Source organism: Phyllostomus hastatus, unplaced genomic scaffold (assembly GCF_019186645.2).
Source record: "Phyllostomus hastatus isolate PE091 unplaced genomic scaffold, TTU_PhHast_1.1 phas_scaffold_114, whole genome shotgun sequence".
Lineage (NCBI taxonomy): Eukaryota > Metazoa > Chordata > Mammalia > Chiroptera > Phyllostomidae > Phyllostomus > Phyllostomus hastatus.
The window spans coordinates 9,734,483-9,750,082 of record NW_025334006.1 but is presented as its reverse complement, the minus strand read 5'-3'; the positions used below and the strand labels follow the sequence as shown (position 1 = coordinate 9,750,082).

At 41.3% G+C, this 15,600-nt stretch overlaps 1 protein-coding gene across 9 annotated transcripts in view; it reads left to right on the top strand.

The window, feature by feature from the left end:
- Positions 1 to 15,600, top strand: part of AHCYL2 (adenosylhomocysteinase like 2) — a 149,702-nt gene that overhangs the window by 118,814 nt on the left and 15,288 nt on the right. For all 9 annotated transcript variants that reach the window (XM_045855553.1, XM_045855551.1, XM_045855559.1 and 6 more), the window contains 6 exons: positions 568 to 662; positions 3,293 to 3,399; positions 4,459 to 4,575; positions 7,702 to 7,765; positions 10,222 to 10,310; positions 13,281 to 13,351. In XM_045855553.1, coding sequence (XP_045711509.1) covers positions 568 to 662; positions 3,293 to 3,399; positions 4,459 to 4,575; positions 7,702 to 7,765; positions 10,222 to 10,310; positions 13,281 to 13,351 — 543 coding nt within the window. The remainder of the gene's footprint in view (positions 1 to 567; positions 663 to 3,292; positions 3,400 to 4,458; positions 4,576 to 7,701; positions 7,766 to 10,221; positions 10,311 to 13,280; positions 13,352 to 15,600) is intronic.

Genomic DNA, 15,600 nt, shown 5'->3' with positions numbered 1-15,600 from the left:
TCTCTCTTTGTCCCTCCCTTCCCTCTCTAAAATAAATAAAATCTTTTAAAAATTCTTTAAAAAAAAAGTTCAGAGTCCACGTGAGTTCGCTTTCAAGGTAATCGGCTTCATTAGGAACATGACACTTCTTCACTGGGCCGTGAAGTGTAGTAAACATTTTAACAGCTGGAGAAGAGTGTAAGGGTTTGCCTGGCAGAGGATGGGATGACCCAAAGTACCAAAGCAAGGAAGACCAAAGTGTAGTTGGGAGATGGTGAGAATTCCAGTTGGGCTGGGTCAAGAAGTACTTATTTCTAGTTTCTTTTTTTTTTTCCCTTTAGTCATGTGTTTAGCATCCACCATACTTTTGTTTGTCCTCGTTGGTCTAACACCAGCAAGACGGCCGCCAATGACAAAGGAGTGAGACAGGGACTGAGGACAGTGCTCATCCACGAACAAAGTCAGTCCGAGGAGCACAGCAGAGTGCGAGCGTTTGTCATTGAGGAGAACCAGCGTCTTCTTGCCAGGACTTAGGGTCAGCCCCCTTTTCAGGGTTTTAATGGTTTCTTTTTTGTTCCTTTTTCTCAGGATTTCCTGTCTTTGCCTGGAAAGGAGAGTCAGAAGATGACTTTTGGTGGTGTATTGACAGATGTGTGAATGTGGAGGGCTGGCAGCCCAACATGGTGGGTTAGATTTCTGCGAACACAGTTCCGTAGGGGCCTGGGAGTGTGGGGTAGAAAGGGAGGCTCTGGCCTAGGAGAGGGTTTCCCAACAGGAAAGAAGGGTAATGACCCCTTTTCTGTCTGATGCACCTGGGCTTCCAACAGAACTAGATGCTTATGCTCAGGCACCCCAAGAATGTTGAACCTCTTTATAGCCTCAATGTACCATAATGATTAGTGCCGATCTTAGAATCATTCATATTCACCAACAACATTAAAATACTGCTCAGCATTTACATGTGGCTGATTAAAAAGGAAGACTGATGAGTTACCATCCCCTACCACCTCTCACTACCGTCCCCTAACATCAAGAATCTAAACACATACACATGCACATGCGTGGTACTCACGCCTCCTGTGGTACCCAGCTCTCGCTCTCTCTCTAGAATCAATGCTAAATTTATAGTAAACGTGAGGGTTTCCAAGCTCAAATTTCTTCGCTTTGTTCATTCTCCACCTTAAGAAGGATAACTAGGCAGAGATTAGGTATTTTTATTTTTGCTTTGTTTTTATTCTTGAAGGCTGGTAGCATATTAGATTCACAAAGAGAAGAAAGCTGCACAATGAGGCACTCCTACTTTACAAACATTTCTGCACGAGTGAGGAGAGAAATTAAGGAATCAACTGAAAAATGAATCCTTGAAGCTGTAGTCCAACTCTTGCTTGCTGCTAAATACTGCAGAGCAGGCCTCACCTGGTACGCAGCAGAGAAGAGCAGCCTAGCTTTCTGGATTCTGTGATTCCCATCACATCGCACCCAGTGCTGGTTTGAGGAAGCTGGGTTAAAGCCTTCATATCCTGAAAGGGAGGGAGGGGTCGGCTGTAAGATGAGTCAGCTCATTCCAACAGAGTTAAACAGTAATGGGAGGGAGTGTGACTGACAGGCACTAAAGAAGATAGGCCAGGGGATTTCTACTGGAAATATAACAGTAATTTTATAGTCATGAGCACGGGGCGGACATGGGATTGTTCTCAGAGACCTTTTATAGGCTGTAGAGCCAGCACAAACAGCTGGAAAGGATAACGAAGAGGGTAAGACAAGGATAAAAACAGGTGTCACCTGCAGAAAACAGGACCCACATCTCTTCGGATCCTGTCAAGATCTAGTACTTTCCCTTGTTTTCCAACCTCAGGAAGATTTTTCTGGTGATAAGAATTTTCTGCAATAGAGTTACATGGTGAGAACTATGAGCTACATTTATTGAGTACATATTAGGAATAGCACCTGCCTGCCTGTGTTGGACACCTAGATGAGAATAGTGGGACTTCAGAGTCTTAGGAGTTTCTAATTGCTCAGTCTTTTCTGTCTGATCTCTTGTGTGGCTAGGGAATCAGAGGCTGAGAGGGAAAACTCTATGAGGGATTTCATATTTGCAGAAAGGGAGAGAGAGACTCAGAGGAGCCTTTCTGTTTCTTAGGGCAACTGTTCTGAGGGTTTTTACTGGGAGAAAATGGAGCACAAACTTATGGTATGGAGCAAGTGTAGCATTTTAATGAGAGCTCTGTCTTGAATTCCCCCTGCTCTCAAATAAGGCTTAGTTGAGTCAGAGAAAGTAATTGTAAATCCAGAGCAGAAGCAGAAAAGACATCAGGTGATAGACGTGAGGTTGGGGATTTAGTGTGCCCAGAGGTCCAGGATGGCATTTTTGGCACTTGCAATCATGTTGATCATTGACGGACTGCACAGCGGGGGCATGCTAATGGAGGGCAGTGCGGTGCTGTGGGACTTTCCAGGAGGGTGGGTGTAACAATTTGGAAAGTCCTGCCGAGCCTTTCTGACAGCTAGGTGAAGGGCTGATGTGCCCCAGTCTGGTGCTGAATCATATGCTAAGCTGATCTTTCTTTAGCTTATTTATTATTCAAAAACTTTCTTCTGCTGGTGAAAGCTCCAGTGGGCACAGCATTGTGTTTATCTTTATTGCCAACCTGAACTAATGATGAGCTGCTCAGGGGCATGCTTTGCACACTTACATGCTGCACAGTTCCCTAGTTATTTTTAATTTGGCCATAGAGAGTGTGAGGTTGTGCTGGGCAAAGCCCTACAGCACCGCCTGATGGTTTGGGTAAGGGAGCTCCTGTACTTGGGGAGAAATAAAGGACTCATCAGTACAGTTTTATAAGCCATTGTTCTGGGAGGAAGACTTAATTATCTGGTATTATGTAAACTAAGCTTTGACTGATTTTTTTTAACATCTGATTTTAATGAATAGAAAATATGCTCAGATAGATTTAGACTTTCTGAATATCTGTAGTACTTTTAAGAACTAGTGGTTTAGATAACCACTCGAGTTATTAGACCATAAGAAAATGCTCATTGCATTGCTGTGTATTTTGCTTTATTGGGTGTGTCGTGGGGAAAGGTCATTTGGCTGTGAGAACTACAGTTGGTCTTTCACCCCTCATTATCTTTTACTTCAATGTAATGACTGTTTGGTTGTTATACTGGCTTTAAGTTACTTTGCATAACCATGTGGGGAATTTGAAATCTCTGTAAACTGACAATTAGAAAGTGTGATACAAGACCCAGAGAAGCACTGGAAACGCTGAGCCTTCGGCAAAATAAATAATATTATTGTTGCTTATCGTTGCAGATCTTAGATGATGGAGGGGATCTCACTCACTGGATTTATAAGAAGTATCCCAACATGTTTAAGAAAATCAAGGGCATAGTAGAGGAGAGTGTAACTGGAGTCCACAGGTAAGATTCAACACTGGCATACCTAGTTTTATGCAGCGTAGACATACATTCTCGTAATCACATCCTTGTAGAATGTATTATGTTAAAAATTGGAACCTACTATGAGGTAATGAAATCTGAGTCTGCACACTTGTTTTTTTTAAAATAAGAACAAGAGTAACAAATCTAATACAGTAAGGGCAGGGACAGGTCAGGGAACAAATGTGGTCCTCACATTTTCTGGCCATTGTAACACAGTGACTGCTTGTCCTTATTCAGATGAATTCCTGTATGCAACAGATATTTCTTGAACTTCTACGGTGAAACAGGAACAGCTCTAAGAACTGTGCTAGGGATCTAGCATGAGGCAAAACAGACAAAACCTGGGCCTTGATAACGCTTCATTGTTACACAGAGGGTGAGGACTTAAGGTTCCCTTTCTCGGAGGAGCAATAATCCCCTGAGCAAAACTGAAATCATTTCTGTTTACTGTTATTCACCCAGGAAGAACGGAAAGTATGAAACAAGAGCTTTAGGGAAATAAATTCTGAACGAGCCACCAGGACCACGTCAGTAGTCTGTGACCTTTTTGAATATGCAAACACTGTACTTTCAGGCTCTTAGAAAGGGATGGATTTTGAATAAAACACCTGGTTCTGATTTTTAGTTGACTCGATTTAAAAAAAAATCCTATATATAGATATACATATTTATAGGTATGTATATTGAGATTGTAAAATTGAGACTGAAAATTAAAGTTGTTGCATTAGAGTACTGGGATTAAAATAGTAATTAAAGGTAATTTTAATAAGTAATTTTTAATTTTACATGTTAATCCTTATAATTTAGAGGTGGGCAAGAGATTTTCCCCACATGCTTTTTGGCTTAAGATCTTTATTCTAAGCTATATACACACTCTAGGTAGTCTTTATTTCCCTACACATACCTAATAGGACAAACTAGTTATGTCTCATGCTCTCATGCCTACCCAATCCACATATTTCTGGAATTTGGTATGAAATTGACAGTAGATCCAGCATCTCATTGTTTTATGTTCTTCTTGATTTCCCTCATCCTCAGGCTGTACCAGCTATCCAAAGCAGGGAAGCTGTGTGTTCCAGCCATGAACGTCAATGACTCAGTCACCAAACAGAAATTTGACAACCTCTACTGTTGCCGTGAATCAATTCTTGATGGGTAATTTTTCTTTTATTATCTTTGGGATGAACTTGAGTTGTCGAATTGAGGTTCTGAGTATTTTGGTTTTGGTTTTTCTGGAAATGATTCATGTAGCTCCTCTGAGCCTATCATCACATCATACTTAGATTTTTATAACCCAGAGCTACCATTCCTCTCACTATTATAAGCAAATCTATACTCCTTTTTTTTTTTTTTTTAAGAATTATTTATTTATTTATTTATTTTTAGAGACAGGGGAAAGGAGGGAAAAAGAGAGGGAGAGAAACATCAGTGTGTGGTTGCCTCTCATGTGCCCCCTACTGGGGGCCTTGACTGAAACACAGGTACGTGCACTGGCTGGGAATGGAACCAGCAACCCCTTGGTTCTCAGGCTGGCACTCAATCCACTGAGCCACACCAGCCAGGGCCAAATCTATTTTACTTAAAAAGAAATCAAACTAGCCCCTGTCTGTTGGTGGCAGGGTTTTATTTGATAATGCTAACAGGCCTGAGAGAAACTAACTAAAGTCATTATAAACATGTAAGTATCTTTGATAGTTTGGGAAAAGGTTCCTGATGTTCCTGTTCCAGGTCATATTGCCAGTTCTTAAGCTCCAACTAGCATGTAATTCTCTTGCCATCTGGAAGGCTGTGGTGCGCAGACTCAGTTCTCAGAGGCATTTCTAGTTTTTCAAATTTCTAAGGATTGAACACTGACAAAATCTGCTTAGATATATACCAAATACTCTGTTCTTACAATACCCAGTTTCTGTTTCTACACTGGCGCCCTGACATTTGTTCCATTCTTGCTAGGAGGGCTCAGTAATTCCCTGTCTGAAACGGTCTCCCTCACGTAGAGGTTAATGGGAAAGCGAAGAAAAGGCCTGTGGGCCGCACTGCCAACCAGTGTGGACCCCAGGCACTTTGCAGCGCCACAGGCCCTGGAGCCAGAGAGGCCTTGGTTAGGCTGTTGGTTCTACCGTTCCTTGACCCTAAGGCTTTGGAGTAGTTATTTCACCTCTCTGGGCCTATTTCCTTATCTGCAAAATGGCGACAGTCAGACCTGCCTCATAGAGTTGTTGTGAGGAGTAAATGAGATCAGGTGTGAATCCCGGTGTTCAGTGGTAGTTCCCTTGCTCTTCTTTCCAGAACTCTGTACAGCACTAAGATTGATTTCGATCTTGAGGGAAGTTTTTTGCTTTGCAATCTTTTTTTTTGGGGTGGGGGGCATAAGGAGCAGGATATTCAATGCAGATTTGAACTATTATTAATTTTACTTCTTTGAGTCAGTAGTATTAGATAGATTGTATATATAAATGAATTCTCAGTCCATCAGTCTGTTTATAGACTGTCCTAGTTCTGTCTACATTTAAATATTATTACAATGAAAATAGCCTTGTGCCTGATAAAATCAGTAATAATCTGGGTATATACTCATTAAAATATTTACTCATCCACTACTAAGTATATTGTAGATTTTTCAGGTCTCAGGTCTATGAGCCTAAAATCTACCTATACTGGATTCAGTAAAAGATACATAAAGGTACTTATGTACGTTTGGTACTTATGGTAAAAATGGACAGAGTCCCTCCTAAGCAGTGTTAACCCTGTGGGTAAGAAAAATTCTTTCATATCAGATGTGTGTGAAAGTGAGAGTAAGATGCAAGCAGTGCAACAGAAGTTAGGGTTAATGAGGAAATGGGCAAACACAGTAATCTACCAGAAACCTGCTGAGCTAGTGAGAGCTCATTGGCACCTTCAGATGGTAAGAAACTTTCCGAATGGGTCATGGGCAGATGCTCCTCTCAGAGGAGTTGAGAGCAGGAGGAATTAAAGAGAAGGCAAAGTGTGCCCCAGGGAAGGCTGCAATGGAGGGGAGGGGACATTCAGCCCAACAGAGTCTATAGGAGGAAAGGGCTAGTGACCAAGCTTCTGTAGTTCTGAGCTGGCTGCACACGGCACCATGAGCTCTGTGGGAATGGCCTGCTGACTCGGAGAGAGCGCTTCTGTAATTGGTCTGCAACGCCAAAAAGCAGGGCCAGTGTAGCCTTCTGGAGATTGAGGTTCCACTTGGTAGCGAGACTAAGAATATCCCAGATATGATTTTCAGATCATAAAACAGATTGTATTTTAGGAATTCTTCTAGAGGGCCTGGGACTAGAAGAATTAGGAGTCAGAGACTTGACCTGACACACTTGCCACCAGACAGCCCTCCTCCATCCCCCTAACACATCTGTCCATTGAAACTCCTTTGGGGGCATTAAGTGGGGTACACTTTACCAGAAGCTTTGACTGATGTCTTTTCTATCCTTTATCCTTGAACCTTGAGGCAAATGTGGGCCCCCACACAGAAATCACTACCTAACTGGAGTCCATCCAGGTCTTAGCCTATCATTTGCAGAGTGGCAAGAGTTAGTGAAGTTTCCTTTCCACCACAAAGCCATTTGTAGTCAGGGAAGACTGCAGAAAGTAGTTGGGAAAAGAGGCATAAAGGCATGAGGGTAGTCAAAGCAAAGGAGACTGGGAAATATGAACTATTGATTTTCCTCACTCTGCCAGCCCCTCCAGGACCATTCTCCTAAGCCCTGATTTTTGAGTGTGGTAGTAATCCCTCCAAACTAGACTTCTGCCTTCACTCAACTAAGAATTGCACTTGATGGATATTTATTGAGTTTCATTTGGGTTTAGAGAGTTGTACTAGTTCCTCTTGAGTGGAGTTGTCAAATCTTAAAAAGACAGGATAAACTCTTCAACAGGAAAGGTTAACAGATACATAAGTAGAATGACCCACAATATTTGTCTATTTCAGAATAGGCTGCTTTTAGCTGAAAACCTTGGAATTTTTAAAAGTTACTTTGTAGTCTATAGCTTCTGCCCCGCAACCGCTTCCAAAAGAAGGGGAAAGAAAGAAGGCAAAAAACAAAACTGACATATAGTTGCAGTTGATCGGATCGCATGGAGTGAGAACATACATATTTTATTAAACCTTTCTTTCTGGTACTAAATATTTTTTATAGGATAGAAACCAGGCTTTCTTTAAAAATTGGGGGGCGGGGCATCCATAAAACATGAAAACAAGGAGCACAATCCAATCTCAAGGGAGAAATGAAAAGATTTTTCTGATGTCGTTTTCTTCTCCGCCAGACTGAAAAGGACAACAGACATGATGTTTGGTGGAAAGCAGGTGGTGGTCTGTGGCTATGGAGAGGTAAGGCCCACCCTTTCAGTTATTACGTGTTTAAAATACATTTTGATAAAATAAACTAGAATTTCTCATTCGTATGGACATTAAGAGTACATTCATCTACTAGTTTTTTAAAATTTTATTTTATTTTATTGATTATGCTATTACAGTTGTCCCATTTCCCCCCTTCATTCTCCTCCACACTGCACACCCCTTCCCACCCACAGTCCCCCCCTTTAGTTTATGTCCATGTGTCATAAGTTCTTTAGCTTCTACATTTCCCATACTATTCTTGCCCTCCCCCTGTCTATTTTCTACCTACCATCTATGCCACTTACTCTCTGTACCTTTTCCCCTTCTCTCCTCCCACTCCCCTGTTGCTAACCCTCCATGGGATCTCCATTTCTGTGGTTCTGTTCCTGTTCTAGTTGTTTGCTTAGTTTGCTTGTGTTTTTGTTTTAGGTGTGGTTGTTAATAATTGTGAGTTTGCTGTCATTTTATTGTACATGTTTTTTATCTTCTTTTTCTTAGATAAGTCCCTTTAACATTTCATATAATAAGGGCTTGGTGATTATGTACTGCTTTAACTTGACCTTATCTGAGAAGCACTTTATCTGCCCTTCCATTCTAAATGAAAGCTTTGCTGGGTAGAGTAATCTTGGATGGAGGTCCTTGCCTTTCATGACTTGGAATACTTCTTTCCAGCCCCTTCTTGCCTGCAAGGTCTCTTTTGAGAAATCAGCTGACAGTCTTATGGGAACTCCTTTGTAGGTTACTGTCCCCTTATCTCTTGCTGCTTCTAGGATTCTCTCCTTCATTTTAATCTCGAGTAATGTAATTATGACATGCCTTGGTGTGTTCCTCCTTGGGTCCAACTTCTTTGAGACTCTCTGAGCTTCCTGGACTTCCTGGAAGTCTATTTCCTTTGCCAGATAGGGGAAGTTCTCCTTTATTATTTGTTCAAATAACTTTTCCACTTGTTGCTCTTCCTCTTCTCCTTCTGGTATCCTTCTGGTATGTTGGAACATTTCAAGATGTCCTGGCAATTCCTAAGCCTCTCCTCATTTTTTTGAATTCTTGTTTCTTCCTTCTTTTCTATTTGGTTGTTTGTTTCTTCCTTCTGCTCCACATGGTTGATCTGAGTCCCAGTTTCCTTCCCATCACTATTGGTTCCCTGTGTATTTTCCCTCATTTCACTTATTGTAGCCTTCATTTTTTCATGTAATTTGCAACCAAAATCAACCAATTCTGTGAGCATCCTGATCACCAGTGCTTTGAACTGTGCATCTGATAGGTTGGCTATCTCTTCATCGCTTAAAAGTATTTGTTCTGGGGCTTTGATCTGTTCTTCTGTTTGGGCCTTTTTTTTTTTTTCCGTCTTGTGGCACCTATTACATATGAGGGGTGGAACCTTAGGTGTTCACCAGGGCGGGGCACCCCACTTGCTGGGTTGTGATGCTGTGTTTGAGGGCAGGGTCTGAGGGAATGATGGCCCTTGCTCCAATCTCTCTCGGATTTCAGTCCCTTTCGTCACTTCCCACAGGCAAATTGTGCCCGTCTGGTGCTGATTCCCATGTGGGTGGGCTTGTATACACTCTAGGACCCTGTGGGTCTCTCCAAGGAACTCGCCTGTGAGGCTGGGAGTCTCTCCTGGTGCCTCAACTTCCACAGGTGTTTTCAGTTGGTGTTTTGAGGCTTTATTTCCCCGCGCTGGGACCCTGGGCTGCGCAGTCTGTCTCGCTCCCCAGCTTCACCTGGTTTGTCTGCACACAAATGTGGGACCACTCAGTCAGCCAGCCACCCTGCACACCTCACTGGGTCTGCCAGCCACTGCCTGTGCGCCTGGACCCGTCAGCCACTGCTTTTTTTTTCTTGCTGTGACCCCTCTTTGCCCAGCGCCTGTCTCCAACCCTCCTACCGGACTGTATGTATGAATATGTCTAACTCCTTGGTTGTCGGACTTCCATACAGTTCAATTTTCTCTCAGTTCTGGTTGGGGTTTTTTTGTTTGTTTCTAAATTTTTGTTGTCCTTAATTTGGTTGTGTGAGGAGGCATAGTGTGTCTACCTATGCCTCCATCTTAGCCAGAAGTCCTATATACCACTTTAGATGTGGGGTAGGGGGCAGTCACTTTGGAGACTCTCTGGTTAAAATAAAATGTTTCTTTTTCCCTTTGCATTTTTGCCATTTTTTTCTTAAGTTGATTTTCTGACTGTTCCAGTTTCTGATGTTCTTTTAGCTTGTGTTTTGATTATAAATCACGAGAGTGGGTGTTTCTTATGCACATGCATGTGCTAAGCAGGGCTGGGAGTTTTGTATGAACTGCATTCATTTATTTGTTTGTCTTATTTCTCCCCACGCATGAATCTATTCATTGAAATTCCTTTGGGGGCGTCAAGTGGGGTACGCTTTACCAGAAGCTTTGAGAAACTGTTTTCTCGTTGACTTTCCTTATTATGTGTGCTTTCTCCCCTTTTCAGGTGGGGAAGGGGTGCTGTGCTGCCTTAAAAGCCATGGGCTCCATTGTGTATGTGACTGAGATCGACCCCATCTGTGCTCTTCAAGCCTGGTAAGCATGCAAAAGGAGACTTGCTTTCTCCTCCACACCACTGTCTAACGTGTGACCTTGTAGCCACCTCCAGAGAATGGCCTGGTTAACTCCACAGTTTAACTTAGAGGGGCCTAGACCCTGAAAGAGGCTGCCATTAATTGTACACGTCTGTTTTTCAGCCATCCAGGAGCTCTGCTCAGAGAGAACAAAGACTATCAGAGAGGCTAAAATTTAGAATTCCTATGGAAATAGCCCTAGCCTTGACCCAGGGAACAAGTAGCCCCTTAGCTTCTTCATGTATAATCCTTCTCCCTGTGAAAAATGACCCAAAAAGAGTCAGGCTGGTGCCAGATCCTTGCTCATATGAGGCACTGAAAGGGTACCTCTATAACAGTCCTCCCCAGAATGTATGGCCTAAATCTGATCAGGAGGACACACCAGACAAATCCAGGTTAAGGGTGAAATCTGTTAACTGAGTGAAGGGTATGTGGGAGTTGTTTGTAGTATTTTTTTTAAGATTTTATTTATTTTCAGAGGGAAGGGAGGGAGAAAGGAAGGGAGAGAAACATCAGTGTGTGGTTGCCTTTCATGCGTCCCCCACTGGGGACCTGGTCCACAATCCAGGCATGTGCCCTGACTGGGAATCGAACCAGCAACCCTTTGGTTTGGAGGTCAGCACTCAATCCACTGAACCATACCAGCCAGGGCTGTATTCTTATAATTCTTAAGTTTGAAATGATTCCAAAAGTAAAAGTTATAAAAAGAGAAGAGTTTCTTTCCCATCTGTAAAATGTGGGTACTCTTATGTACCTCAAAGAGTTGTGAAAGTTAACATAATTATATAGTTATGTTATAATGCATAAACATATATAATAATCATATCATTATATAAAGTACAGCCCTGCTGCCACATAGTAAATGTTCACTGAATGGTAGCTATTATTAAAATTGTCTCTTCATCCTCAACAGGATGGAGAGACCACTGTCCCTGAAAGCTACTGCAAAGCCCCAGTGTCTGTAGCCTGGGTAACCCCCCCGATCTGTACCATTAACCCCCCAGAGGAAAGCACCCAGGATAGATGAGGCATGGCATAAAGATTTTACCATAACCATTTCTCCCTGTCCTACCATTCCTCATACGTCCTAGCCATAAACTCACAGATTTCCCCATCAGAGTTAACCTTCTTGAGCCAGGGATCCAGCACACTATTCTAGTACTTTCAGGATTCGCTAGAGAAACCTGAACTTGCTTTAATACTGATTGAGATGCTGATTCAAATTCTACACATGAACTGATTCACTTACTATGCATTAGATACTGTGCTCTGGGAGGGATGAATGAGATGAACAAATGAATGAGACAGGACAAATACGAGAGTGACCACTGTGCGGTGCAGTAAGTGCTGTGACGAAGGTAACCAGCACGTGCCCTTTCAGGAGCACAAAGGAGAAATCTCTAACAAACAAGCAAGGGGGCAGCATCGAAGGGGGTCAGTACAGTCTTGAAACTTGTGTAACTGATTTCTTAGTTTGGAAATAAATTCCAATCACCAAGGAAGGCGAGAGCACAGTATATTTAAGAAGCTTGAAGTGTTTTAATGTAGTCGGCTGCTTGGATAAATTTGGGAGGAGTATAATATCTGAGGTAGGAATATGTCAGTATAATCATATATCAGTGTAAGTATTTGGGTATTATCCTGAGAGCAGGCAATCTCGCTAAAGTCTTTCAAACAAGGCAGTGACATGATCCAAATTGCATTGAGGGAAATCATGCTACAAAATTAATTAGAGAGGCATAAACCTGGAAGTGATGAGACTGGGCCAGCAGCTACTGTAGTAATATAGACAAAAAAAATAAAGCCTGAACGTAAGCAAGGCCAATATGTATGGAGAAGAACGGACAGAGTCAAGGATTTTAAGGAATTCAGGAAAAAGAATCAACCAGATTTGGTGACAGCTTCAGTTAGGAAGAGTCAGTAGGCTCAGACATTCTAGTTTATTTGGCTTGTGAAGTTGGGTGAATAATAATGTTAATAATCAATATAGGAAATATAGAAGAAGAAATAGATAGGGTTGGGAGTATGGAGAAGATAATGAGTTTCTTCTCAAACACAGTTTGAGATCCTTATGGGACATCCAAGAACAGCTATCCAGTAGATAATTTTAATCCATGGCTCCGAAGCTTTGGAGAGATCCAAGCTAAAGATACAGATGCACAAGTCGGCCACCTGTGAGGGGTCATTTATAGGCGAGGAAAAGGTATCGGGAAGTGCTGAAAGAATAGAGGAAAGAGGCCCAAGCCCGGTTTCTCAGTTGGTTGGAGCATCATCCCATACCCCAAAAGGGCACATACCCAGGTTGCAGGGTCAGGGAGTGTAGGGGAGGCAACCAGTCAGTGTTTATCCCTCACATCAATGTTTCTCTCTGTCTAAATAAATCAGTAAACATATCCTCGGGTGAGGATTTAAAAAAAAGACTAGAGAAAAGGGTACCCTACATGGCACCAACATTTAAAGATTGACAGACTGAGAAGGAGCAATCAGAGAAGTAGGAAAAACAGTGTCATAGCTGCAAGGAGTATAGTGATTTAAGAAGGCAAAGAATGTTAAATGTAGCAAAGGAAATCAAACCATGTAAGAGTCTAAACAATTTCACTTTGGCATTCAGGAGATCATTAATGATCTTGGGGAGACCAGTTTCTGTGGGGAGTAGGTTCAGTGGTAGAATGGCACTTAAACTTGATTGGGGAATCTCGTGGTTAACGCTTTCTCCATATTTTCAAGAAGAATTAGGTTCCAGTGATGTGAAAGGGCCTTTTATTTCTGTCCTATATGAACTGATTTGAACTCTTCGCTGCTAAATATAGTTCAGCTATATCAAGAAGTGACAGTGTAGGTACTAAAGCATTGGTAATAGCTTTTGAGGTTCTGTGGCAAAAAGCTCCCAAGCTGTCTACTTAGGTTAATCGATCATGTTTTATTTCTACAGTATGGATGGATTTCGACTGGTGAAATTGAATGAGGTCATCCGACAAGTGGATATTGTTATTACCTGTACAGGTATGATTATAACACATAAAGTGGGATGGCACTTGGGAGCGCTTTTATGGAACAAGTGAAAAACGACTGAAAATGTTCCACACAACACCAAACTCTGAAAGCCAGAGATCGTATAGCCCACAAAACCAGTCAGCCTTTCACATCTTCCTGTCTCTTTGGAACTCTGACCAGAAGCATACCTTCAGGTCAATCCTAGAGGAAGTTTTCTCCCCATCTTTTTGTTCCGTGTCTCCATCCATTTTTAACCACCAAAGAGATGGCTAGAGATGAGTTTTATTTGGGAAGCCAGATCTTACATTTGTACGTTTGATTTTTTAATTTTACTTCCAAACTAATATATGTTTCTTTCTAGTCCCTGTAATTAAAGCAAGGGCAGAGCAAGATTCTTCACAGTTACAGAAAGTAGGAGAGGCAGCTGTATTCATTCCAAAGAGGTAGATTTTGAGTTATAGGGAGGATTTTGCAGAAATGGCTAGCTTTCTTGGACTGAGATTTTAACTTTATGGTAGAACCACAAACTGTTGGAACATCAGTTTTCTTTTATAATTACATGTTAGAGGAAGAAAATTAGAACATTTAAGAATAACAGTATATATGTAGGCTCAGGAAGTTCTGGGGGCAGAGAAGAGGGATCACAAGAAACTGTTCTTGCTTCCCATCAATTCATTAATCTATTTTTAAAATAGGTTTTATTGAGATCTAATTCACATACCATAGATTTCACCCACTTGAGTTTATAGTTTAATGTTTTTTACCAAATTCATAGTCTCATACAACCATCACCACAACCTAATTTTTTTATTGAGATATAATCCACATATCAAAAAATTCACCCTGTGTACTCTTCAGTGATTTACTTATTATTTTTTAACCCTCACCCAAGAATATTTTATTACTGATTTTGAGAGAGAAAGAGAGAAAGAGAAAGAAATATCTGTGTGAGAGAGAAACACCAATGGGTTGCCTTTCCCATGTGCCCCAACCAGCCTTGATATGTGCCCTGACTGGGAATCAAACCCGCACGCAGCCTTTTGGTGTACAGGCCAATGCTCCAACCAACTGAGCCACCCAGGCAGGGCCAGTGATTGTGTGTGTGTGTGTGTGTGTGTGTGTGTGTGTGTGTGTGTGTGGCTTAAAAGCAGTCTATTTTTTATTTCCAGAACATTTTCATCACCCCCAAAAGAAACCTTATACTATGAGCAGTCACTTCTCATTCTGCCTTCTAACTTCCCTCAGCCCTAGGCAACCATTCATCTCTCTGTCTGTATAGATTTGCCTATTTTAGACATTTCATACAGTATGTGGTCACACATCATACAGTATGATGTGATATGAATCATACACTATGTGGTCTTTTGTGACTGTCTTTTTTTAAATTCAACATAATGTTCATATTGTATAATATGATGTATAATATTTCAAATGTATAATATTTCATTTCTTTTTAGTGCTGAATACTATTCCACTTTAAGGATATACTATACCAGATTTTATTTATCCATTTATCAGTTGATGGACACTTGAGTCATCTTCACTTTTAGGCTATTAAGAAGAATGCTGTCGCTGTGGAAAGCATTACGGAGGGAGGTTCCTCAAAAACTTAAAAATGGATCTGCCTTGTGACCCAACAATTCCAGTTCTGGGTATATATCTGTAGAAACCACAAACACTAATTCAAAAGAATATATGCACCCCTATGTTTATTGCAACATTATATACAATAGCCAAGATATGCAAGCAACCCAAGTGCCCATTAATACACGAGTGGATAACAAAGTTGTGGTACATATATACATATATTATTCAGCTATAAAAAATATGAAGTCTTATCATTTGCTTCAGCATGAATGGACCTAGAGAGTATTATGCTAAGTGAAGTCAGACAGAGAAAGACAAATAACCATATGATTTCACTTATTGTATATGTGGAATCTAAAGAGCAAAACAGATGAACAAACAAAATAGAAGCAGACTTATAGATACAAAGGACAGACTGATGGTTGACAGAGGGGAGGGAGTTGGGGGACTGGGTGGAAAAGGTGAAGGGATTAAGAGGTACAAATTGGTAGTCACAGAATAGTCACAGGGATGTAAAGTACAGCATAGGGCATATAGTCAGTAATATTGTAATAACAGTATATGATGCCATCCATAGTTGGGGAGACCCCTTTGTAACATACTTAGTTGTCTAACCACTATCCTGTACACCTGAAACAAATACAAAATAATATTGAATGTAATTGAGAAAA